The sequence below is a fragment of the Anser anser genome, assembly GCF_964211835.1.
Source record: "Anser anser genome assembly, chromosome: 2".
Lineage (NCBI taxonomy): Eukaryota > Metazoa > Chordata > Aves > Anseriformes > Anatidae > Anser > Anser anser.
Window position 1 is genome coordinate 61520322 of NC_139721.1, and position 23300 is coordinate 61543621.

At 36.8% G+C, this 23300-nt stretch overlaps 1 protein-coding gene across 1 annotated transcript; it reads left to right on the plus strand.

The window, feature by feature from the left end:
- The first annotated feature begins 2436 nt into the window (after nt 1-2436).
- On the plus strand, nt 2437-22561 carry LOC310895015 (uncharacterized protein C18orf63). The gene is made up of 14 exons (XM_083825776.1): nt 2437-3879; nt 4585-4663; nt 5183-5239; nt 6689-6800; nt 7970-8011; nt 9030-9106; nt 10594-10703; nt 11348-11444; nt 11556-11641; nt 12196-12379; nt 13462-14526; nt 15792-15911; nt 18130-18217; nt 20502-22561. Exons 1-13 carry the CDS (start codon nt 3680-3682, stop codon nt 18184-18186), a joined length of 2286 nt encoding a protein of 761 aa, XP_083681902.1. The 5' UTR covers nt 2437-3679; the 3' UTR covers nt 18187-18217; nt 20502-22561.
- The last annotated feature ends 739 nt before the right edge of the window (nt 22562-23300 follow it).

Genomic DNA, 23300 nt, shown 5'->3' on the forward strand with positions numbered 1-23300 from the left:
TGTTACCACCACTGAGGAATGTCATTCAGCAACTTCAGGTCAGCAATACCCCAATTTACACTTTCCAGTATGAATACAGACTGGTTTTTGTTTGTTTGTTTGTTTGTTTGTTTTTAAGGAGCTTGTTTCCAGTGTTACTTAAGTGACATAAAGTTTACAGAATGTGACCTCAAGATCCATTTCCTGAAAGCTGAGGCTTAGCTAGTGGATTTGCGCTTGCGCTGGTGCTGTTGGTTATTTGTGTGCAGGACAACGTCATACTTCCTTGCTGAATACCAACTGATTTTCAGGTCCTGTCTCCAGTTTATTACAGTGAACTAAATGGGAAGAGTAACTGCAGTTCTCCACAGCTTTGTGTCATTTTCAGTTTTAATAAGAAGGCTCTTTATTCCATCATCCACGTCGATAATGAAAATAATAAATACTGCTTACAAATTCGGTGATTTGTCCTTCTGTTTTGAATAAAAAACAGTGATAACCATTATCTGACTGAAGTTCATTTTAGCACGAGCTCAGTGTTGGTTTCAACATCGTGTGCTATGATTACTAGCATCTAGAGATGTAATTTCTCCTACGCACCTAAGACCTGCTACTTGAAAAGAAGGCAGTTGGGTTTATTTGATATGATTTCTATTTAATACATCTGTATTAAGTGGTACTACTCTCTCTCTTTTACCTCTCCCCTGAAGGGACAAACCATTTATCAGCTCTCTGTCCCATTAGCTTTTATGATCAGTGGGAAGGCTTAACTTATGCTGAATACAGTGAGTCATTCCCACAGGGGAGTTGTCCTCTAACAGCAAGCAAATCACTGGAGCACTGCAGCATGTGTTTTTACAGCATCTTTGCCACAAAAATCCCCAGATGGCCATTTAGAATTCTTTTAAGCATTAATGAAAGTTGAGGACCCAGCCTTTCTTTTCTATGTTTGCAATCTGAGAAGATTTTTTTTTTCACGTTCGTTTGAAAGGGTCCTTTTTGCCTTTAGCTACGGCTTTTAGAATTATCCAATGAAGTCGTAATCTTGACTGGCATTTTACGGAACCATAGAATATCCCGAGTTGGAGGGAACCCACAAGGATGACTGAGTCCAACTCCTGGCCCCACACAGGACCACCGAAAAATCAGACCCAATGTCTGAGAGCATCGTCCAAATGCTCCTTGAACTCCGGCAGGCTCAGTGCCGTGACCCTGCCCTGGGGAGCCTGTCCCAGTGCCCGACCACCCTCTGGGTGCAGAACCTTTCCCTAACACCCAGCCTGACCCTCCCCTGTCCCAGCCCCATGCCGTTCCCTCGGGTCCTGTCGCTGTCCCCAGAGAGCAGAGCTCAGCGCCTGCCCCTCCGCTCCCCTCGTGAGGGAGCTGCAGGCCGCCATGAGGCCTCCCCTCAGCCTGCTCTGCTCTGGGCTGAACAAACCAAGGGACCTCAGCTGCTCCTCACATGCCTTGTGCTCCAGACCCCTCGTCATCTTTATAGCCTTCCTTTGGACACTACATTAGTTTTATGTCCTTCTCATACTGTGGCTCCCAAACTGCACACAGCACTCATGGTGAGGCCACACCAGCACAGAGCAGAGCAGGGCAATCCCTTCCCCTGACCAGCTAGCAATGCCATGCCTGATGCACCCCAGGGTATGGCTGGCTGTTTTGTCTGCCAGGGCACACTTCTGGCTCATATTCAACTCGCTATTGACCAGAACCCACAGATCCCTTTCCATGAGAAAAGATCTCTCCAGCCTCTCATCCCCATTAAAAAAGTCTAGTTTTCATGATTGAAGGAAGAAACTTGAAAAGCATTTTCCTTTAAGGGGAAAAAAATCTTTAAAATTACAGTCACAAATCTAATCTTTTGATTTTTCTAGAGTATGACTGAGATAAAGCTCTTTAATGTGTTACACTGTAAGCAATGCAAAGCAAAATCAGAACAGCAAAATTACCTTTGACACAGTTCCTCAAAAAGCTTCCAGTTCATCATTTTTTAGTCATGATTTACAAAATTGCTTTTCAGGTGAATACCTGGTGACTTCATAAAATTTGGGCAACAAAATTGCTTTATAGTTATTCCTATCTTCACTGCTCTGGTAAGTCCATTTCAAAAAGGGTTTTCAGGTTTGGAAGTTGGTGGGAGATCTATTAATCTGCTTTTGGTGTGCATTGCTTGTGCTGGCTTTGGGTAACAACCGGATTTTCAACCTGCCTGTTTTTCTTTGCAACACTTTGATTGAGAATGCTGCTATAGTAAAGGGGTATATTTTCTTTGAATAATGAAATGTTAGTTGTTATTTTTTTGGCATAAATATTCTAGTTCCTTTACACTGAGCCTTGCCTGCTCCACAGTACTTAGGGTTGCGCAGCAGGCATGCAACAACCAGGTAACAGCCATGACTTCATGTTACTCCTACTGACATGAAATTTGTTAGTGCTGCTGCATCCCACTCACAAGGTGTGGCCCACCAAAGGTGTTTGAAAGAACAAATCTATGGCAAGGAGGAAACTCCTGTCTCTGCTCAGTGTATAATCCTGAAATAGTCATTGCTCAGTTAAGGTGGTGTGAATCATTATGGAATGATAACAGTTTACACTGTCTGGTCCCTTAGTCTGCTTGAAGGAGAAATAGCAAGAAGGACTGAAAGGATCACATTCTCAGTCTGAACTTCTGGTTCTTCTGGTTCTCCTTTCCGGTGCTTTTAAGAAAATCCCCAAAATTACAGAGTTGTGGCATGTCTTTTCAGTGGCAAGGCAATCAACATACATGCACTCTGTATTCTAACTTCTCATAAAATATCCAGTCACATTCATTTCAGGATAATGATTGTAGCTGAGCCCAAAACCGCCTCATACTCTTGCACAAATAATATAGTCAATAATTTCTATTACAATGTAAAGCTTAAGATGTGAGAGACAGCTTTGTTAGATCCACCATCTGTCTAATCACATTCCACTCCAAATACCAGGTATGTTGTCTCGATCTTTTGATAAATGTTATAGTGTAACTAAAATTCTGACCAAGACAAATGCTGTTCTGCATACATTCCTCCTTTGAGGGCAAGAGTAGGAGAACAGGTTGTGTGTGATCATTGTTAACCATGTAATGTGATTCTGGATTAGTACAGATTTCAGTATGATGTAAGGAGGTAATGCGTTCTACATAGACAAGAACATGGTGTTCACCTGACACTTGAGAAGAAAGGTGGTTTTAAGCAGAAAGTACACAAATTTCCTGTAACCCCAAGAAGGGGGCCTGGTGTGGGAAGAAAGAAAAGATTTCCAGTGTGGATCCCTGTTCCCATTGTTTTCATTCTCTCTACCAGACTGGCCACTGTCTTTGTGTGGCTTGAGGAGGATATCTCTGTTGAGTTCCTAATAATTAAAATTTCTTTTTGGGCAGGAAGGGGTGAGTTTCACACGGTTCCTCAGCTCTTGGATCCCTGATAGATCCCAGCTCAAACATTGACTCAGAAGAAGATGGAAAGGATGCTTTCATCATTATCTTTACTCTGAATATTTTTTAATATATATATATATATATTAAAATATAATACATTGTTTATAACAAAAAAAGTCTGTTTCAGTCAACCAAATTATCTTATACTGCCTACCTAATCTTAATCAGAAGATAATTAACAGATTATTGGTTTACCTGATATCATATAAAGTTCTTTAAATAAATATCTGCCTTATGAGAATGAATTACATTTTTTATTTCAAGACCCAGGTGCTGTTCTGGGGAAATCAACAATATAACATGAATGACACAAGGCATCAGTCTCTATTCTTTGTCAGTCTGCCGGAGCTACAAAAACTCTGTGCCACTACAGTAACACTGAGTTCCCAGTTACCAGAAAGTGAGACAAGGAGCACACAGATAAAAATGTGCAGGTGAAGAACGCTGAGGATTATTATTTTCAGAAGCTGCTAGTGGTTGCTATTCAAAGATTTTATTAGTACTACTAGAGTTAACTGTAATATAATTAGTAGTAAACACTATAAAATTGTTCAGAGTAATTTAAGTCGTTGGTGGGGGACTTGCTGGCTATTGGGAAAAGAAACAACCCTTTCTATTATGTTTTTAAATGTCATCATCTCAAACTAACAAGACCACCTGCTTGGAACTGATAAACAGTTAAAATTGTTTTCTGTTAACATGCAAATTTGGATTGCTTTACAGCATCCAAATTTTTGCTATTGAGCCAAATCAGTAGCATCTTTTGAGCTATTGTAAACGCTTTATGTAGGTTGAGAGTGAGTGAACAGAATACTCAAAAAGAGTATGTACTCTACTCAGTGCTCACAAAGCATTATGTCATTCCCTGTAATAGTAAGGGGAAGAAATGAGAAATTCTGCCAAATTGAATGCTTTTGGGCCGATCTGCTAGTTTGCCTAAGGCCTGTAGATTACGTCTTAGACCCGTTGTGAGTGGGTTAAGAGCAAGTGACTTGGACTAGTCTAACATACTATACTGAACCACCAAAAACTGATCAAAAATAGAATGTATTTTGTTTGAAAGACTAAGGAAAAGAAATGTAGGCTGAGAGAATCAAGTATGGAAGTTTATTGTTGATTTTTTTCTGCCTTCTTTGTAGACAGTTATTATTCCTGTATCAAGACATCCTTTCTGCACCGGTTATTGGAACACTGAACCAAATTTCCGTTGTAATGGCGGTCAGTAATCACTCTGCAAATAAGCATATGGTTACATGTAATGTATGCTTCTTTTAAAAAAGCGTGCTTTTTTTGAGGACAAAGGATAAGTAAAATTACATAATTTGAAGCAAACTTTTACTCGTATGCCTTAGTGATGTAGATGACAGCTTAGGTCATTTTTTCTTCTGACAAAATGACCTTTTCAGGTGGTGAACCTTTTGTGGAACAGAACGGATTCAGTAAGATGCCACTCAGTTCACAATGAGATCAGCACGGGCAGCTTCTGCCACTTTGATCTGGGCAGTCTTTTGCTTGCTTGGTAATATATCTTTACCTGGAAAAGAGATTACATTATGACAAATGCCTTGAACTTGTTTTACCTATCATTCTCCTTTAAAATAACAGGATTTGGTATTTTCTTTAAGTATTCCTCACTGTGTTTTTCTAAAGTAGAGACACTGATGGACCAAAATTTACTTTATGATTTGATAAAACACCCCTTAATTTCAGACACTTGGATTCTATTTATTTTTTTAGATACCATTTTACAAATCAGGAATATGTCAAGCCTATATAGAGAGACAAGGAGCTACCGTAAGTGCTGAAAGATGTCACATTTCTTCAGATTGTTACACATTTCTGATTGTTGTACCAGAGATGAGTACTTTTCATAGGGCTTGCAATTTGCTCTGCAAGTTTCAGGGTGAAAAAAAAAACTGTCCCACAGACAAAATGTCTCCTCTGAATCTGGGTATAGGAAGTATATTTCATCAGAGTCAAAAGTTTAATAAAAATCTTCCTGCTATATCTCATTAGTTTCCTCTGCTGCATTGGAGTCCTGATCCTGTTCAGGAGCATTAATATTTGACCTCGAGGCAAAGACAGACCTGCCAAAGAGAGACCAAAGAGCTCCCTGGCGGGTGTAATCCCATTTTTCTGTGTCCTATAGGTCCCATGGGTGAGGGTGTTCAGAGTGCTGAACTATCTCCCCATTCACATTTTGTTTCTGTCCAACCCATATAGGATTGTTTCAGAGAAACAAAACAAAACAAAACAAACAAAAAAAAAAAGAGAGAGAAGAAATGGAACCAAAGAGCTTAACAACTTTTGGTTTTAGACCATTATTCATATGCTTTACTATCCTGTATGCAATGTTTGAGGGGTTGATGAATGTATGGATGGGTGTACTAAAACTGCTAAGCCAAAAAAAAAAAAAAAAAACCAACTGATTGCAATCAAAGCCAGTAGCTCTGGTGATTTATTTGCACAACCATTTGGATGTTTTCTCGTGGCTCCCAGAAGTGTGAATGCATCTCTGCTTTTTTAAGACGTACTGTTCAAATATGGTTGCCTCACAGAACTGTTTTATATTCATTTGTGTAACTGACCTGTCATGGTTAGATTTTGCAGCATCACCATATGTGTAGTAATGCCTATATTTAATAGCCATAAGCTGCAAGCAGATCCTTGCAGAATCTCACTAGAAACCTCTTGAAGGTGTACTATTTAGATCTTTTTAACACCCTTCCCTCCCCCCCCCTTTTTTTTTTTTAATTTTGCTAAATATCAACAGCGGGCTATACAGGACAGAGTCAAATAGACAAGTAGTACTGCTAGATGAACAAAGCTACATTCACATGTTATTCCTGTGATTGCAAGTGAATGTCTCTGGTCTCGAGTTTGACAGTTGAGTTAATATATGTACATTTGGGAAGTTGTGGCTATTATCTAGAAAGAGATGCATACCTAGTAGAGTATTTTGTACACTTCAGCTAGTCTTTACCCCAGATCTTTTATCAGCCCTATGAAACATCAAATTAATTGTAACACACCTTACTCTGATGACCCATGAAATCTAAATGCCTACATTGAATATTGTGCTAACTGTCCTTTGTAGCTGTGTAGATGAAAAGTAAAGATGTGTAACACTGGGATTTGGCTCCAAGATACAGTAGCAGTATCTTTGGTAAAACTTCCACTGAAGCCTTTACAAAAATGTCTTGAATGATAAACGTTTTATTTTTCCTTTCTCACTGATGTTAGCTGGAAGAACCACAAAGAGTTAGTCCAACTATTCTCCAAAGCTGCCTCTCCTACACGCTTACAGCCAGACTTGCACCCATGTGGAACAAGGCTGGTCATCTCTTGGTGCAAGGTATTTGATTCACCTGGGCCGGGGATCGAGCATTTAATTTTCAGTTCTTTATTATCGCATTTATTTTCCTAATTTAATTTCCATATTAATAATTTCCATAATTATTTCATTATTCTATTTTTTATTTGATTGCATTTTTATTGTTTCTTAATCCAAGTTAACAGTCTGAAAGGACGTATCATTCACTTTTGCACTTCCTTATCCTGTTATTTGTAGTAGACAAAATATTTATTTCAACTGAATGCAACATACCAGACTGATCATTTCCAAACCAAATATTGTTGGACAGTAAATGTCTTCTAAAAACTCGGCCTGTTTTTCAAATTCATGCTTTCATCGGTGGCACTTCTGTACTTGGTTTTCATGCTTTTCCAATACAGAAGTGTTTTTCTGTCAGACCATCTCCTTTTACCAAGTTCTGTCTTTTTATTTAGAAGTTCCTTTGCCTAATATCTCTACACTAACTCCTATCTAGGGTAATTGTGAATTACGGAAGTATGGAAAAATATGCCTTTCAGATACTGTGATGTACTCTTACTAAGCCAAGCAATTGTGTAGATCATTCAAAATATACACTGAGAAAAGTGCATGTTGACTTATTTCCAGTCACAATATTAGCAGTGTCTTCGTTTTCAGTGTCTTCAAAACCTATAGTTTTTTGAATGAAATCAACTTATTCACGAATAACAGCTAGAAGTAGAAGGCTAGATGGTTGCTGATATAAAACTGGCTTCAGGGAAACACTGACTAACAGCAATGTGCGCCTGGTGCATACAGCTTGTCTAATCATATCTATGCTAAATCTGGGCAAAACTCATGATAGATGGTAAAATATGCAGTAATACTATACAGGTTTGCTTTTGAGCTTGAGAAATGTATTAACTCTTAGTCAACTAAAAATAATTCTATATATAAATCCATTTTGGGGGAGAAAAAATTATGTATAAATTTTTGTCCATTAATATACTTTCATATATCTTTATTTTATTTAAGATGCAAATGAGTCAGTGAAAACTTAATTGACGTGGAGGGTTTCTCTCTCTTTAAAGGGACAAACTTTTCATCACTCTTGACTCAAATGAAATTATGTGATTTCTCCATTTTTTGCATGAGGACATTAAGCATATATATAATTCAGAAAATAATGTTTATCTATTTTATTTATTAAGGTAAAGATTTTTTGTCTCATACAGGAAGGCAAAATGCAGTGGGTAAGTACAGTTTTCTGTTAGTGGTAAGCCTGTGTGAGCAAGGTGTAATTATATGAACTCATGATTGAAATACTGTCGTGATCTTCATATTATCAACACAATGCCTTTTGGTTTTCATTCTGAAATAATCTCAGTCAAGTTAGACTTGATGGCAGATGATTCTTTGTATGTAATAGTTGTCAGCTCAACTGCACCCTTGAAAAATTACCCCCCCCCCCAAAAAAAAAAAAAGTAATCTTCCTACTATTAATCTATGGCCACGGATTGAAACTTAACATTAAAACATTATGGTTAGTACAATTAAATGCACTTGCCTAAAATTACAGGTCTTGCAAGTGATGTGGAATCCCGATGATAATAGATAGGAAAATGAACTAAACTGACTGTACAATGTTTCTTGTTTGCAAAATTAAAGTCACAAAGCACGCTGCTTAGCTATTGCAGAAAATACAAAATTAAATTTATATTTGTACTTCCAGTATAAAAATTAAAGATTACATTTTGGGATATTGAAGTCTACATTTGCAACAGGACTATATATTCAGGAATTTAATGCATTCAGTCCCCATGTTACAGCTTACTTAACACTGGGTGAATATTCTGGAGGAGCATCAATAAGTGCTTGCCTTTCTCATAGATACTGACCATTTTTGGATGTGTAATATTGGGTTTGATCACTGAATACACCTGATAGTTATTTTTATATTAACTACATTTGCTTTGAAAATGAGTATTTTTTTTATCAAGTGTATAGGTTTCAAGCATCCAGTTGCATGGACAGCCATGAGATCCATACACCTCACCTTCATGTGGAGGTGTAGGGATTGTAACTGATTATTTTTATTTTTTACACAGTTAAAATACAATTAATTTTTATTTTCATGCTTAGGAAGTCTTGAGTTTTGATTTTCAAACTCAGCATTTTGACTAGCAGTTATTTTAAATAAACATTTGGTTTAGCTTTCTAACAGATGTATTATAGTTCAAAACAAGTCTTTGGACTTTTTTTTTATTTTAGTTCTAGACCTCAATGTATCAGAGACACAGCTTTGCATCAGTGTGGAGGCTTGCTCAATTCGGTTACCACCCCCTGAGGTATAAAACAGTTGCATTTTCTGTGACTGTATTTGTCATACTAAACTTTATTTTTTTTTCTGTAAGGTGGCATTCTATTAGTGTGATGGGGAGAAAAGTACTTATTTCTGATTGTGTTAAGACGGTAATCACAGTCTGATTTTTGGGTGGTCCTTTGGGGACCCAGGAGTTGGACTCGATGATCCTTGTGGGCCCCTTCCAACTTGGGATATTCTATGATTCTATTGACCATATACACCTGTTCTAAGTGCATAACATCTGTATTTTACCTTTATTGATGCATTCTAGGAAGCACACCAAACGTCTTTGTAAAACAGATTCTGTACTACTTAAAATACCTCTTGAAAAATCCTGGCAGATTATAGAAGTGAGCTGTATTTATGCTTCTAGAGTTCCTTCTAGCAGTGTTTTCTAGAAGGCATTCACAGTCTCACTGTAATACACAACCAGTTTTGAGTAACTTCTTAAAAGTGAAGCTGCAGGTAAGTTGTCAGCACTGTGTGTAAGGTCTCTGGGTATACTTTTTTCTGGAATTTCCTTCATTTTCTCTGCAGCTACCAAAATACAGGAGCAGCCTGTACCATGCAGCTAGTGAACATAATTAATAAATTAATAAATCATAGTTGAGGTTGAAAAATGGCCGTCCTTTCTGACAGCCATGTCACCTTTGTTGATAAGTTTATGCATACAGAGGCATATTTGTCAGGCTTGTTGGTTTCTTTCCAAAATTAGTATCTGAAATCCTAACTCTTCTTTTTTAGAACAGAAAAATAAGATTTATTTTGTGAGCTAGTTGGACAGCATAAGTATTAAAGCTGTCTTTATGAATCCAATTCCAAAATGACACAAAGTAATAATAGAAGTGATCACGGTGTGACTTCATTATCAGTTTGACCATTTACATACTTTTCTAAAACAGAAATGGCTAGATATTCTTGTCAAGGAATAAATGCAAGCCTTGATAGACCATAGAAAGAGAAATCTCTGTTCAATTGGCTCTGATTTTTTTCCTTTGTGAAAAAGTATGGTGTTTTGTCACTTCTCACAGGGTGAAGCTACATGTCTCATTAATTCTGTTGCTGGGATCCTTGCACTTGATTAGGAAGGGTGGCCTACGCAGTTACTAGACTGTCAAACATGAGTTTCTGGGTTGAATTTAAAAAAAATGCATAAAAGTGAGACAGTTCTAGTTTGGGAAATTTGTTCTGTACTGTTATTTATTAAAGCACTTAAATTTTAAATCTCACTCATTTAAGTTAAGGCCTTTAAACCTTGTACTTACATAACTTTTGGCAGTGTAGGCTCTAGCATAAGATAGTGTGCAATTTGATAATGAGATATCTTATGAAATAAGCAGGCTGTGAGTCCTGATAGTAGAATAATAATGTATAAGCTTCACTGTATTGTGATATACAATTCTTTTTGAAATTTTAACTTTTGTACTGCTATGGCGATATTTGCAAATACTTTTTTTTTTCTGTTTTAAGCTGGAAGATTTTGATATTTCAGCAAACATCATAAAGCTGTTTGACAGCAATGAAAATACAGTTATTCACAGACACTCCATATTAACTAACTGGTGCTACGTTTTGCCAAGGTAGGCATCTGTTTAAATTCCAGCAGAAGTAAACATTTCCTGGAATATATGACATGCAAATTGCAAATTTAGTGCTAGTGATAAGAACACAGCTGTTTTATAGACCATTTTACGTTCAGGAAGTTTTCTTTTACTTTTAGGTTTCAATGTTACAGAAAACGTGAAAGAAAAGTTAGTGAATCATAAATTACGCACCTAAGTATCATTTCAGTTTTAGTAAGTTCTTTGCTAATGTGACACGTAAGAATGTTACTTGTCCTCAAGTATAATTATAGCAGAAAGAGTCAATTTAAAGAAAAAAAAAATCATCTTTGCCACGAACTCTCTCTGTTTTCACCTGTGATTTTCATCACAACTATATCAGATGTAATGATATATTTTCTTTTGTTCTGTACTCACTGGTGGTGAGCATTACAGATGAGACAAATCAGACTGGTAGGTTCCAAGCTCTTTTCCATACTTCAGCAAACATCACTATTGTTTTGTCATAAACAGTGTGAGCTAAAGATGTTAGCTCTCCTAACCTAATAATAACACATACTTTCAATGCCAAAAATAAGATTTATTTTTTTAAGAAGTCCAGTGTATTTTCAGCTGAGTTTTAAGACATCCTATGTAAACATCTCTTCTTTACCTGTGCACAGCATGAAAATGGGTCAGATCATAAACATCAGCCATGTAATTCCTCCAGAATCTCCTTTCCATTCATATAAGGAATTTCAGATGCATTGGAAGAATCTGGTAAAAACAACATACACTGTTAATGTATTTTCCCTCCCTTCTTTGTGTATATTGAATTTATATTTGTAATACCCATTTCTGAGTGTTCTTTAGTGTTTGTTTGTTTTTTAGTATGGATATATTCTTCCAGAGGATCTTGAAGAGAGAAAAATATACTTGAGTGTTTACTTCAAGCCGATAGGGGAAAGGTTCTTTACGTATCCTTTGCAAATATTTTTGTTATATGTCCTCTACTACTATCTAAGACCTAACTTCTCATTTTTGAATACATCACATTTTCTTCTTCCATAATTTCATAGATGTCAGTGGAATTGTTTCATTAGACAAATTGGAAAAAAGTATTTATTCAGGTCTGTCTGTCGTAGTGTTGAGTAATAGTAAGATGATACCACTATAAATGGTGGCATAAAAGGAACAGTTAAATTAATACTGTGCATGGTTCCTGTAAAAATATGTGCAGCAAAGATTCATTTTAAAGATAATTTTCCTGGTAGGAAATACTTGACTGAAGATTACCTATACTGAGTAATCTTTATTGCAGTAGATCAGTATGGTATAAACATATTCTGTGATTCTGTGATTCTGTGATAGTGAAGTCCTGTGACTTTATAAGTTTCAGTCCCTTAAGAAAGTAAATGATTTTGGTCACCTTTTTGAAAAATCTTTAGACACATCTATAGTTCCCAAGGAAGAAGATTCGTAATTGTAGAAATGTAAAGAACTGTGTTATGTATCCCTGAACACTATTCAGCTACCCTCTAAGTTGCATTCGAAGTCAACCAGTGCAGTATTTTGCTAGAATGGATTCAGAAAGTGTGTTGAACTCTTTTATTTCTGATCTGAAGTGTAAGTTTTCACATCTATGTGGATTTCCAGTAAAGATGACAAGCAAAGCACTTTATGCTACACAGGAACTCTCCAGGGCTCCAGTGCGTGTAAGGTTTTTTTTTAATAAACATACTAATGACAGGTAGTTTGTTCATGGTATGAAGTAGTCTTTATCATAGTCAGAACCCAGTAATAGCATGGAGGTATACTTTTCACAATTACAAATTCTCTTCTTCTTAGTAAATGCGTAATCTCGTATATATTTCTGTTTGACACTGTTATATTGTTGTTCACATGATAAACGCATTTTTTTAAAAGTTGGAGTTAGCACTATAGTATTAATTAGTTGCTGTCAGTTTGTGCTATTCCGTTGTCCTTATTTTGCAGTTGGGTTTCCAGAGCTTTCTCGCACCTCTTCCATAAAAATGATACTTAAAAAATGGTTTGTGATTTATTTTTAAAAAGCAAACTGAGAAAGGGATAAAATTGCATGGATTTAGGCATTTAAAAGCACTAAAACTGTAAGATTTATTCTGTTGAGTAAAGGAAAGGAGGCAAGCAATCACAATGCCTGTAATTTGAGGTTTTAACAAAGGCTGAGACTCAAATTTCTTTGGTAGTAGTGTGTAAATGGAGAAGTAAAGTAATTAATTCTGAACAAAGAATACTGACAGAAATTGCAGAGATTCTGAAATGGTATAATCCTCTTTGAAAACACAGTTCCTGTTTATGGCTCTTCTGTGATCAAAGCTAAAATGGCTCCTCCTTGTCTTCTGCAGTTTTTATAGATATCCAGACTCTCTTTTGCTTGGAATGTCCTTAGAAGGCTTAAAAGACAAGGAGCACTGTCAGAAAAACTCTCTTTGCAGAGCCCCCCTTAAAAAGGGCATTACCCAGCTGGAAAGCACTAAACCAAGATAATGGCTGTAATTTAAGTCTTTCCTTCTGAGAAATACGATACTCCAGCATAGTTTATAAACAAACAGCTGGGGGAGGAGAAAACAAATCTTCACTTATAATGACAACAAAATACTGTTTAAAATACAGATTGCTCTAACTCAAAATGGGAATGTATACAGTAATATATTGTCGTGTGTATCAGGTATATATCATAAAGTGATGCATTAGGTGTCACTATCAGATTTTTAAATCCAGTTCATTCGATTTAACAACTCTTGTTGTATTGCAGGAAGTAAAATCTAAGCATATGAAATTGGCTGATGAGATGGTTTGTGTAGTATCTCTAACCCAGGCTCCTCCAAAGAAACAGACTTTGCATAGCGTTTCTTCACCACGCAGTACAGAAAATAGCCACTGGATGGAGCGTTTGATCAAAGAGCCAAAACCACATATTTTTTCGAGCAGCAGAAGTATGGAAAAGGTTAGCGTTGAAGTAAAAGAGCAATCAATGAATCAGAGGCAAATATCAGGAGTATCAAATTCACCAGTTCTGAAATCCTTAGGAATGCCTGTAAGTTCAGCCTTTGAATTCCCCCCCAAAAAAGTCAACAAAATTATACCAATTTTCAAAGGAAAGTTAATGCAAATGAATGGAAAGACTACAAATCAAATTGATGGGAAGAAAAGAAAAAATGCTGAAAGACATTCACCAGTAAAAAATATGGGTGCTTCCTCTTCTGTGTTGACTGTTTGCAGGTCCAGCATAACTCAAGTTTACAAACCTGTTCAAAATATGCCAGGCAAAATTCCTACCCACAGCAGCTTTATTCAGATAACGTCTGAGAAAGCATACGTAAAACAAGGTGTATCTGTATTTCAGTGGAAAAGAGAGTCTGGTGGACAAATGACTACTTCTGTTTATTCTGATAACTCAGCTGCAGGTCACACTTCAAGTGAAGCGAGTCACAATAAGGCAAACTCTCCTTCCTGTCTGAAGAACGTTGGGCCAGTGCTTTCGAAATCTAACATCAGTGCGAGCCTGAATACATATGCATCTATTACTTCTAGTTCAAGAAGGGGAAAAATGTTAGCAAGCCAAAATACCACACAAGTTCTAGAGAAACAACACCAGTCAAAGAAAATACATTTGCAGATTTGTAAATTAGATGATGGAATGACAAATTGCAATTTATCACAGCAACAAACAAATGAAGGACCAGGGTTAAATATTCACGAATCCATCTTAAATGATAAAGTGAGCATCGCCAAAAATGATGAAAGTAAAGCATCTTGCAATTCTAAGGACTGTATTGCTAAAACAACCTGTCTTCCTTCCAGACCTAACTCTGAACAGGTACAGTAAATAACGCTCACACTCACTGGTTCTCACAAATTCCGTATATTCTAAAAACAACAATAAGCAACAAAGAGTGTGACTTTCATGATGCTCTACCAACATTCTCAATATAGTTTTCTAAAATTTGTACCATATATATTAATGTTTTCAGCCACTGCTGTTTTTTTTTTGTTTTGTTTTGTTTTATTTTTTCCTGAAAGGGATGATTTACTTTGTCCTCTGAGATACACACTTTTTTATTTGGGACTTTTAAAGTGGGATAATTAGTTTTAATTTCTTTAAAAGAAAGAAATTAAGCTTATCAAGATTAAACTATCAGCTTGTCAAGATTTGTGTAAGGGTAGTATGGTAAATTTTTTTGTGTTCATTCTGTCTTCATACAAAACCTGATTGCAGTGCATATAGACAAACATGGAAGATTTTGCAAATACAAGTTTAATCAAAGTTTAACTAAAATGAGAAGTTGCAACAGGAAGATTTCCTACTGGGCATAGTAGATGATTATTAAAGGTCCCTTCCAATCCCTAACATTCTGTGATTCTTTGGGCATAAGGAAAAAAATCTTCAGAGTGAAAGTGGTTAAGCACAGGAACAATTTGCATGGAGAAATAGTAGAATTGTTACCCATTCAGATTCTCAGAATGTGACTGGGTGAGAGCCAAAGCAATGTGATCTAACTTTGAAACTATCTCTGTTTTGAGTAAAAGTTACAACTAGATGACCTCCAGGCATCCTTTATAGCCTAATTTTTCTATGATTCTGACTGCATTTTAATAAAATTAGTAGCTGAGCTGATTTCAGTGCAATTTTTATGAGGATGATGTCCCACAGATTCAGCACGTGGGTGCAAATGTGTTGTGCTTATCACTGTCTTCACCTATAAAGTGTAATTTTATTTATTTATGTAATTCATCTCAACTTTGTGTTACTAGCACATCTTTTGCCATTCCATGAGTGCAGCCCTTCAGTTGTGTTAGTTCCTAAATGCCAAATGATCAGGAATTAGACAGCATAAGATTATTACCATCTGACAGTCACAGATTAGCTTTTAGAGTGTGAAAACATGCAGCAGTTGCTACATGGGATAAATAAGGTTATCAAGATGATGCCTGGGTTGAGGAGCAATGAGGTTATCTGTATAAATCATGTTGGTGTTAGTGGTGATAGAAATTACAGATCGGGATGTGTTGTGTTGATAAGATCTGATAGACAAGATACTGTGTTTTTTTTACTCATAAAGGTACAAATGTCTCTATTTTAAGATGTTTACAGGAAAAGAGAATCTGAGATGTGATGAAACACTGGCTTCAAAACTGACTTGCTCAATGAAGGAGAGCAACATGGAAGCATCAGTAAAGAAAGGTTGTGCCAGAAGGAGACAGGTAAAAAAAAAAAACACCACACGTACACCCCTTAGCCCAGGCTACGAGGACTTGAATTAAAAGATAAAAAGGAAAATGTAAGTTTTATTGTTTTATCATGTTCCACTTAAAGTAGGAAAATCAAGAAATATTTTTGAGCCCACTCTGGGTGAAATTAACCTTAACCATCAGTTATGTTAATATTACTTCAAACATGCATCTAAAATGTTTGTCTCCTGCAAAAGGTAATACTAAAATGAAAGCATTCAATGATGGTATGTAAAGTAAATATGCTTCTGAAGCAGATTTTCTGATTCTACAGAAAACAGTTTGATTCTCTCTAATTGAATTATGGGCATTCTCATTGGCTATGTAAATATCTCATCTTCAGAACTTGAATTCAGCATTATTCGGTAGAAATGAGCTCTTAAAGGCTATTTGTAATTCAGTGTGGGATTTTAATTTTTTTAATTAAAAAACAAAATCTTAATTTTTAAATATATTTCAGTTGTTATCGTATTACTAACAAGAGCCAACAGCAGCAATTGAATAGGTTCTTAATACCAACTGGATGTTTTTTATGCCTTTTCCCCTGGATTCTGCTCTAATGTTGTGTGATGTAGTGCGTACTTTTAAATTCCTCCTCAAAATATTTTTTCTGTGATTCTTAAGTATTGCTTTTACCTATCTCTAGGCTTCATTTCTGTTTCTCAATATCACGTCTTTAAAACTCAGTTGTATCATCAGTCATCTCTTCCTCCTTACAACCACATTCTTAATGTTTTTACTACCTAGAAATGAGGCAGATTAGTAAAGAAAGGGTCCTACATCTCCAAAGCTCAGTAGAGTTGTATTTTCTTATACAGATATGTAGATATTATTTGTGCTAATAGCCAACTGAACATACTGTGCAATTACTTTACAAAATAAGGCAGAAGGAGGAAAAGTTACATTTTACTCCCTTTCCACCCAGATTCCCTTGCCTTTTATGTTTTATCTCAAGCAATCCCATGACCGTTTGAGGTCTCGTTACCCATGCTCAATATGAATTGCTGGTGCCTAATCACATGGTACAATATATAAACTTGTCAAACCTATTCCTAAACTGGGCACATACTTAAGAGTATGTGCCCATCATCAGATTATTCCACTTAATTTGCATTTGTTAACATTAGATTTGATTTGCCATCTTTTTGTTTTGTTACATTTTCCAAGCCAAATGGGACAATTCTGGGGGATTTTAATGGTGATTAAAAAAGCACAGTCCATGCTGTGAGTGCAGTTCAAATGGCCGGTGGAGCAGCCCCAAGGGCCCACAGCAGGAACAGGGAAGCACCCTAGAGCTCAGGCTGCAGCAGGGACAAGAAGAGGTGGTTTGGGGGACACCGCCCAGCTGCTCTGAGCTGGCCCAGGCCAACTGCAGCTGGGAAAAGCCCTTTCACAGAGCCACAGCTCAGTCACTGCGGATGCTACAGCAGCCAGGAGTCATTCTCTCTCTCTCATACACACACGCACACAGAAAAGCCAACTAAAAATCAACCATCACGTAAAAATAGCTGTGGATATAAGAATCACAACCCCACGTGTCTGACTACTAAAGAGGGACTTAGACCATAATACGAATGAAGTTCTGGAGGCCTTTGCCTGCGACTGTGGGTGACCAACCTCAGCCCCACCAGGGGGTGTAAGCACAGGGCTAGCTCAGCCTGGGCAGGCTGGACAAGCACAGAGCTTGTAGCAGCCCTGCAGAGATGGGGAAGGGGCACTGTCCTGTCCTAGTCATGAGTCACAAGGGCCCAGCGCTGTTCCTCCCTCTCCAAGCAGGCTGCGAGTAGCGCAGGTACCAACCTGAGCCCTGCCAGCTGCTATAGGGAAGTGGCAGGAGGTGACAAGTCCTCGCTGGCTGCCTGCCACACCGCCAGTGCAGCACTGCTGCTGCTGGCACCATGTGAGGTGGATGCACAGCTCTAGGGAAGCCTCAGCTGGAGCCTCAGGAGCAGGAAAAGAACTTGACTGGGCAGGGATGGACTCTTCCGTGCTCATTAGTCTGATCCCTCCTCTGTCCAGAGGAAAATGTGTTAAAGGGGATAGTAATAGTGTAGTGGGGACACTGCTGAACACTGCATTCAGCCGAAGCTTTCACTCAGAAGCTACTTTTTAGTTGAGCTGCTAGCTTAGTATTACTACTTTGATTTCCTGTTGTTTTGTTGTTGTTGTTGTTTGTTTGTTTTGTTAACAGAAAGAAGAAGGTCCCTCAAAACTAAAGAAAGTCAAAAGAAGTAAGCCTTCTATTTAGGATGTAATGGAGTACTGAAAGAAAACTCTCGGTATGCTCATTGCAAAGTTAAAAGAGTTTTCTCTTTGTTAAAGTAACTGCATGTCTATAGTAGCTCCTTGTATTCATATGGATTCTGATAATGATATCAAATGTCTCCAGAGGAATCACTTTACTAAACAAATAACTTCTAGAGCAAAATAAGAAGGTAACAGAAACCAGGATTCTTGGTTTCTTTGGACACTAGCAGATAAAGCTTCGCTTTTTTTGTGAAACAAGCCATGTTAAATACGAAGGCATCTTGTACTTAGTGGTACTGAGAACTTGGCTTCAACTTGTATTTTGATTGGCTCATTTTCTTTTAGACTAAAATTAATCTTTTTTCCTTTTTTTTTCTGCTGATTTTCATTTGAACCCGAGCTAAAGTTAAAACCATAAACCATTAAAGTGAAGCTTTGTATATTATTTAATATCGTTATATGCAATAGTGTGGCTGGATGCTTTTGTGGTGCCAAGATCTAATCCAAGGACGAAATGGCCCATTGTGCAAAATGAATGAAAATTAGTTTTGTGGCCAGATATTTGAACCCACAGCCTAGATGGTTGTTGATAACTGTCTTGCAGGATAGAACAAGCTTTTGCATTGAATATTCCTTTGAATATTAAGGATATATATAGCATATGAAAACCGCTACTTTTACTGATCTCTTTGCCTATTGCACATTACCAGGAGTAAAATATGCTGGAAGCAGTAGCTTTTGCAGTTAACTGTTTCAGAAATAATTAGAAGTGTATTTCCTCAGAAAAAAATACTGGTGTAAACACAATGATCACACAGACACAACAGCATGAAAATATACATTATACAAAACAAATAGAAAAATACAACTATAAAGAAGCAAAATATAAAATGCATGTCTTTTAACTGGCTTTTGGCTTCAGCAGAAGTGATAACGTGCCTAGTAGTTTAGCATGCATTTTTGTCTCAGAACTATACTTTATGTCCTTCCATTCTTTGCATAGATAAATTTCCTCAGAGGAACATATATATCCATTGTATATCGGTTGTTCCCCCAGTCTCTGGGGAAGGACATATTCAAAATAGCAGAGCTGAAGTTCCCAAGACAATCGTCTACAGAACTCTTCCTGTAGCTCTACCCTTGTGTTGTCAAATGATACAGACCTTTGGTTTTAGTTGACAAATTCCATTTAGCAAATGAGAAGCTAAAAATTCATCAGCTATAGTAACAATAATATTATTTTACATGAAAGTAATTGCTGCTTTTGCTGTAAGGATACTATACGAACACAAGAGGAAGGCAGGGGATCCGCACAACTGGAGTTATGTACAATACTCAGTAGTTTTTTCTATAAGGGCTAGAGCTCTGTTAGACTGTTCCTTCTAAAATGTGGATTGTCCCAAGCCAATATTTAGGAATTTCTCTTGTGATTAGAAGGATATGGTACAGAAATTTCAACAAAGCCATCTTTCAAGTGCTTTCTTGATGTGAAATATCAAGTTAAAATAATACTTTTTTGTATAAATGTTACATGATCTGGTTTTATGAAGAAACACTTTCAACTTAAATTTGAAAACATTTACATGGAAATTATATGTGGTGAAAATATTTGTGTTTTCATTTTATAAAAAAGATTCTGAAAGATTTCAATCTTTCAATGAACAAGCAACTTCTTCTTTTATGATGAAAGAATATTTATTGCCAAATCAGATCTAGTATCAGAAATGGGCTACGTGCATTAATAAGTTGTTGGTACCTGGATACTTGAGCCATGCTCCAAAAAGTAGATGCTACCATAACGTTGTTGCTATTATCCTCTCCATTTTTCATTGCTGCAGGTTTGTTCCTGGTTAGGGTTAATCCAATTTACTTCATGGTCAACCATTTTAAAATGCTGAAGAACGATTTCTTCAGATTCTGTCACTTACTTTTCTGTAGAGCTAAGAACATGACTGGGTTACCTGATCTCAGCTAGTTAAGAAGGTGTGAATACACTTCTGCAATGGAAATTGCTCCTTCCAGCATGGCAGGAACAGTATTTTGAAGGATTTAAACGTAAAGACCCAAACATAAGAGGAAAGATAAAGCTGAGTATAGTTTGTATTTACCATAGCTTTATCAAGAACAGATTTTTTACTTTTGCTGTGTAAAACTGTGAAAACAGCGAACTTGAATGCTTTAGATACAAACTTTGTAAAGAAAATTAACATACAGATTCAGAAATACAACATTTGTTTGTGTATTAGCCATACAGCTCTGAGTTGCCTTTTGATTTCTTTTGTGATTTAAGTTTTTTCTGTGTTTTCCTCCATTCAGGCTTCCAGGAGTGCATTAACAGACTTGAGGATCTCTGAGCTTCGTGAACTTTGCTCTGTTTATTTTGTGTCATTGGTACCTGTTTCTGGATGAAAAATGGAGAGTTAAATACATGCAGTCAAGTGAATCCATATATCAGCTTCATCTCCAGACAGTTCAGGTTAATAGTCCTCAAATGGATTTGTAAATTCAGCTAATTGCTTAGAGTCCTTGAATCACATTATGTCTGTCCTAGTACTTGCTTACATACTTAATCACTGTTCCAAGTTATTTTGAAGTTTCAAGTCTATCTTTTTATGAAACAATTATATCTAATTCTTTACTACAATATCTACATCTCTTTGTTTCCACAGTAAAACATTCCAAAATAACTTCTCGTTGACAAATGGTTAGAAGCTAAACTGCAGTTTTTCTTAGGGGAATGATCTTAAAGCTGGATTTGATTCCAGCTTCTTTAGCTCTTGTTATAATTTTTAATGAATTTCCATTCTCAAAGATAAAACTACTGTATTAAAGATTTTTTAAGCCTAATTCATAACACCATTCTTTAGCAATTCATGCAGAATATGTGTAGCTGTCGCTTGAGTAATTTTATCAAAATAAATGTATCTTCAAAGACCTACTTGAAGATGTAGTTATAAATATATATATATGATTGTTGTTCTGTAATTGTTGTTTTTAAGTGAATATTATTGTGTTACATGGAAATTAAGAAGCAAATGTCACAACACTAGCTCGTAAACTCAGATATTATACAACTGCAGTATAACGTTTGCTTTGGATATACATCTGCAAAACCTTTTTTCTAAAGGCATTGGTACAGTGAAATTTTATGTGCTTTATGAAAACTTTATATTGTCATAGTTGTGTTTTTATTTACCTCATGTTTCAAATTAGGATTTTTCCCTACTACAACAACAAGATTTTTTAATGATTATTATTTTCAAATGTTAACTCTTAGCTTAGCTGTAATTTAATGGTGCCAGTGTTTAAAAGAAAGTGGTCACTTCAATATATAAATTTCTTGTATAGAATACAAAAAAAAATACAAAATAATACAAATAATACAAAAAGAGCAATATATATTCAGCAAGACATTAAATAATATTTTTTTTCTGGAAATTGGTACACAAAGCTACTTGTCAAATGCTGTGGATTAGTTATTCCTACATAGGTTTGACTATATGTAATTGTTCTTTTTCTTTCTGACAATATGGAAAAGCTGGTAGAGCAATTGCATTTCTGCTATGCCATGTAAATTAGTGCTTCATCTGATCTGTTTCCTGTTGTTGCTTTTTAAATGCTGCCTGTTGCCAACATTTGCCTCGTGTCTTGTTATTAGTGGAAGCCATTCTTCATTATTCTTGTATTTTAAAATGTTTGCATCATTTTGTGTTATCTATTATAATACTCTAAATAGAGAAAACACAATTATTGTAGATGCAATTTGTTCTACTTAAAATAAACTACTGAATAATTCATATGTGCTGAATTGCCAAATCCTTTCTAGTCTATGGTGTGGGAGGGAACCTGTTTCTTTGACCCACCTGCCTCCCACTCCTCATAAAAGCGTGGTAAGGTGTTGATATGGAGTGGAAACACACGGGGTGTGGGAGTGCTGGTGGAAATGCTGCTGATGGTGAGGGAGGAACAGTGCTGTGGCTGCCTTCTGAGGATTTATCGATGCTGAAGGGACCTTTGCTGCTGCCTTACCTTTCACTGTTTACATGGAGGGGTGGCAAGAACCTGTCTCAGTTTCCTCGTATAATCCATTCTCACTAACTGGGCAGATGTCCTTGCTTCTGGCAGGCACGCCTGGCTGTCAAAGCACAGAAACCCTCGCTACCTAGGATCAGCTGGAGCCTCCACATGAGATGTCTGCAGGTTGGATTTCTCAAGGTTAAAGGAACAGACAGACCCACCTGCCCCACAATATCCAAATGTACATCACAGCAAATAGAAATGTAAAAGGATAAAGAAATCCTGAGGTGTGAAAAACTTGTAAGAGGTTAAATGGCAGAAGATATCACCTGCCCTTTGATGGTTATTGGGTTTTATAGTTTTTTATAGCTCTCTTACCAGTTTTCAAATGATCTGGTTCTATGTCTGAGTCAATTCAGATTTATGTTTGAGAAATCTCTGGCCACAATACTAGAGGATTCAGAAAACTACAGTTGAGGTATTTGTAATGAATTTACATTATTTAGTAGACATAAACTTCCACAGAGTGATCTTGTTTATCTTGGATATTTTCATATGTTGGAGTCATTCTTTTCCTCCATAGTCTTCGCAGATGTAAGCCGAAGGGACTTCTTGCATTCTTTAAATTGGCATGTGCTCAAGCTCCATGTCAAACCTAGACTTAGAAGGTTACGAGTTATTTTACAAGTGGTTGTAACAGCTGCTCTTCGGTTCCTTTGGTGCAGGTTTTGTACCAGCTTGTGGTTAATAGTTGTTTCAGTGACAGTCAGGTTAAAGCCTCTGCAAGTGCCACGGCACTGTACCACAAAGTACTTTACTGCGCAGAGCACTTTAAGGGCTTTGGGCTGCGTGCTGACCTGCATCAACACGCTTGTCCTAGCTTCGTAGAGAACCATGAAGAATTTCGTGGCGTCACTCCTACTCGTTGCGGAAAATGATGTGTTGCAGCTGTGATCAAGATACATTGTTCTGCCTTCGTGCAGAACTATAGTTTTGATAGCCCACAGGCAACGCAGAGCAGTGGCTCAACCTCTCACCTAAAAATTTGCAGCCAGGATGAGCAAATATGTTTTCCCTGGGATCTGTGCAGAACTGGAT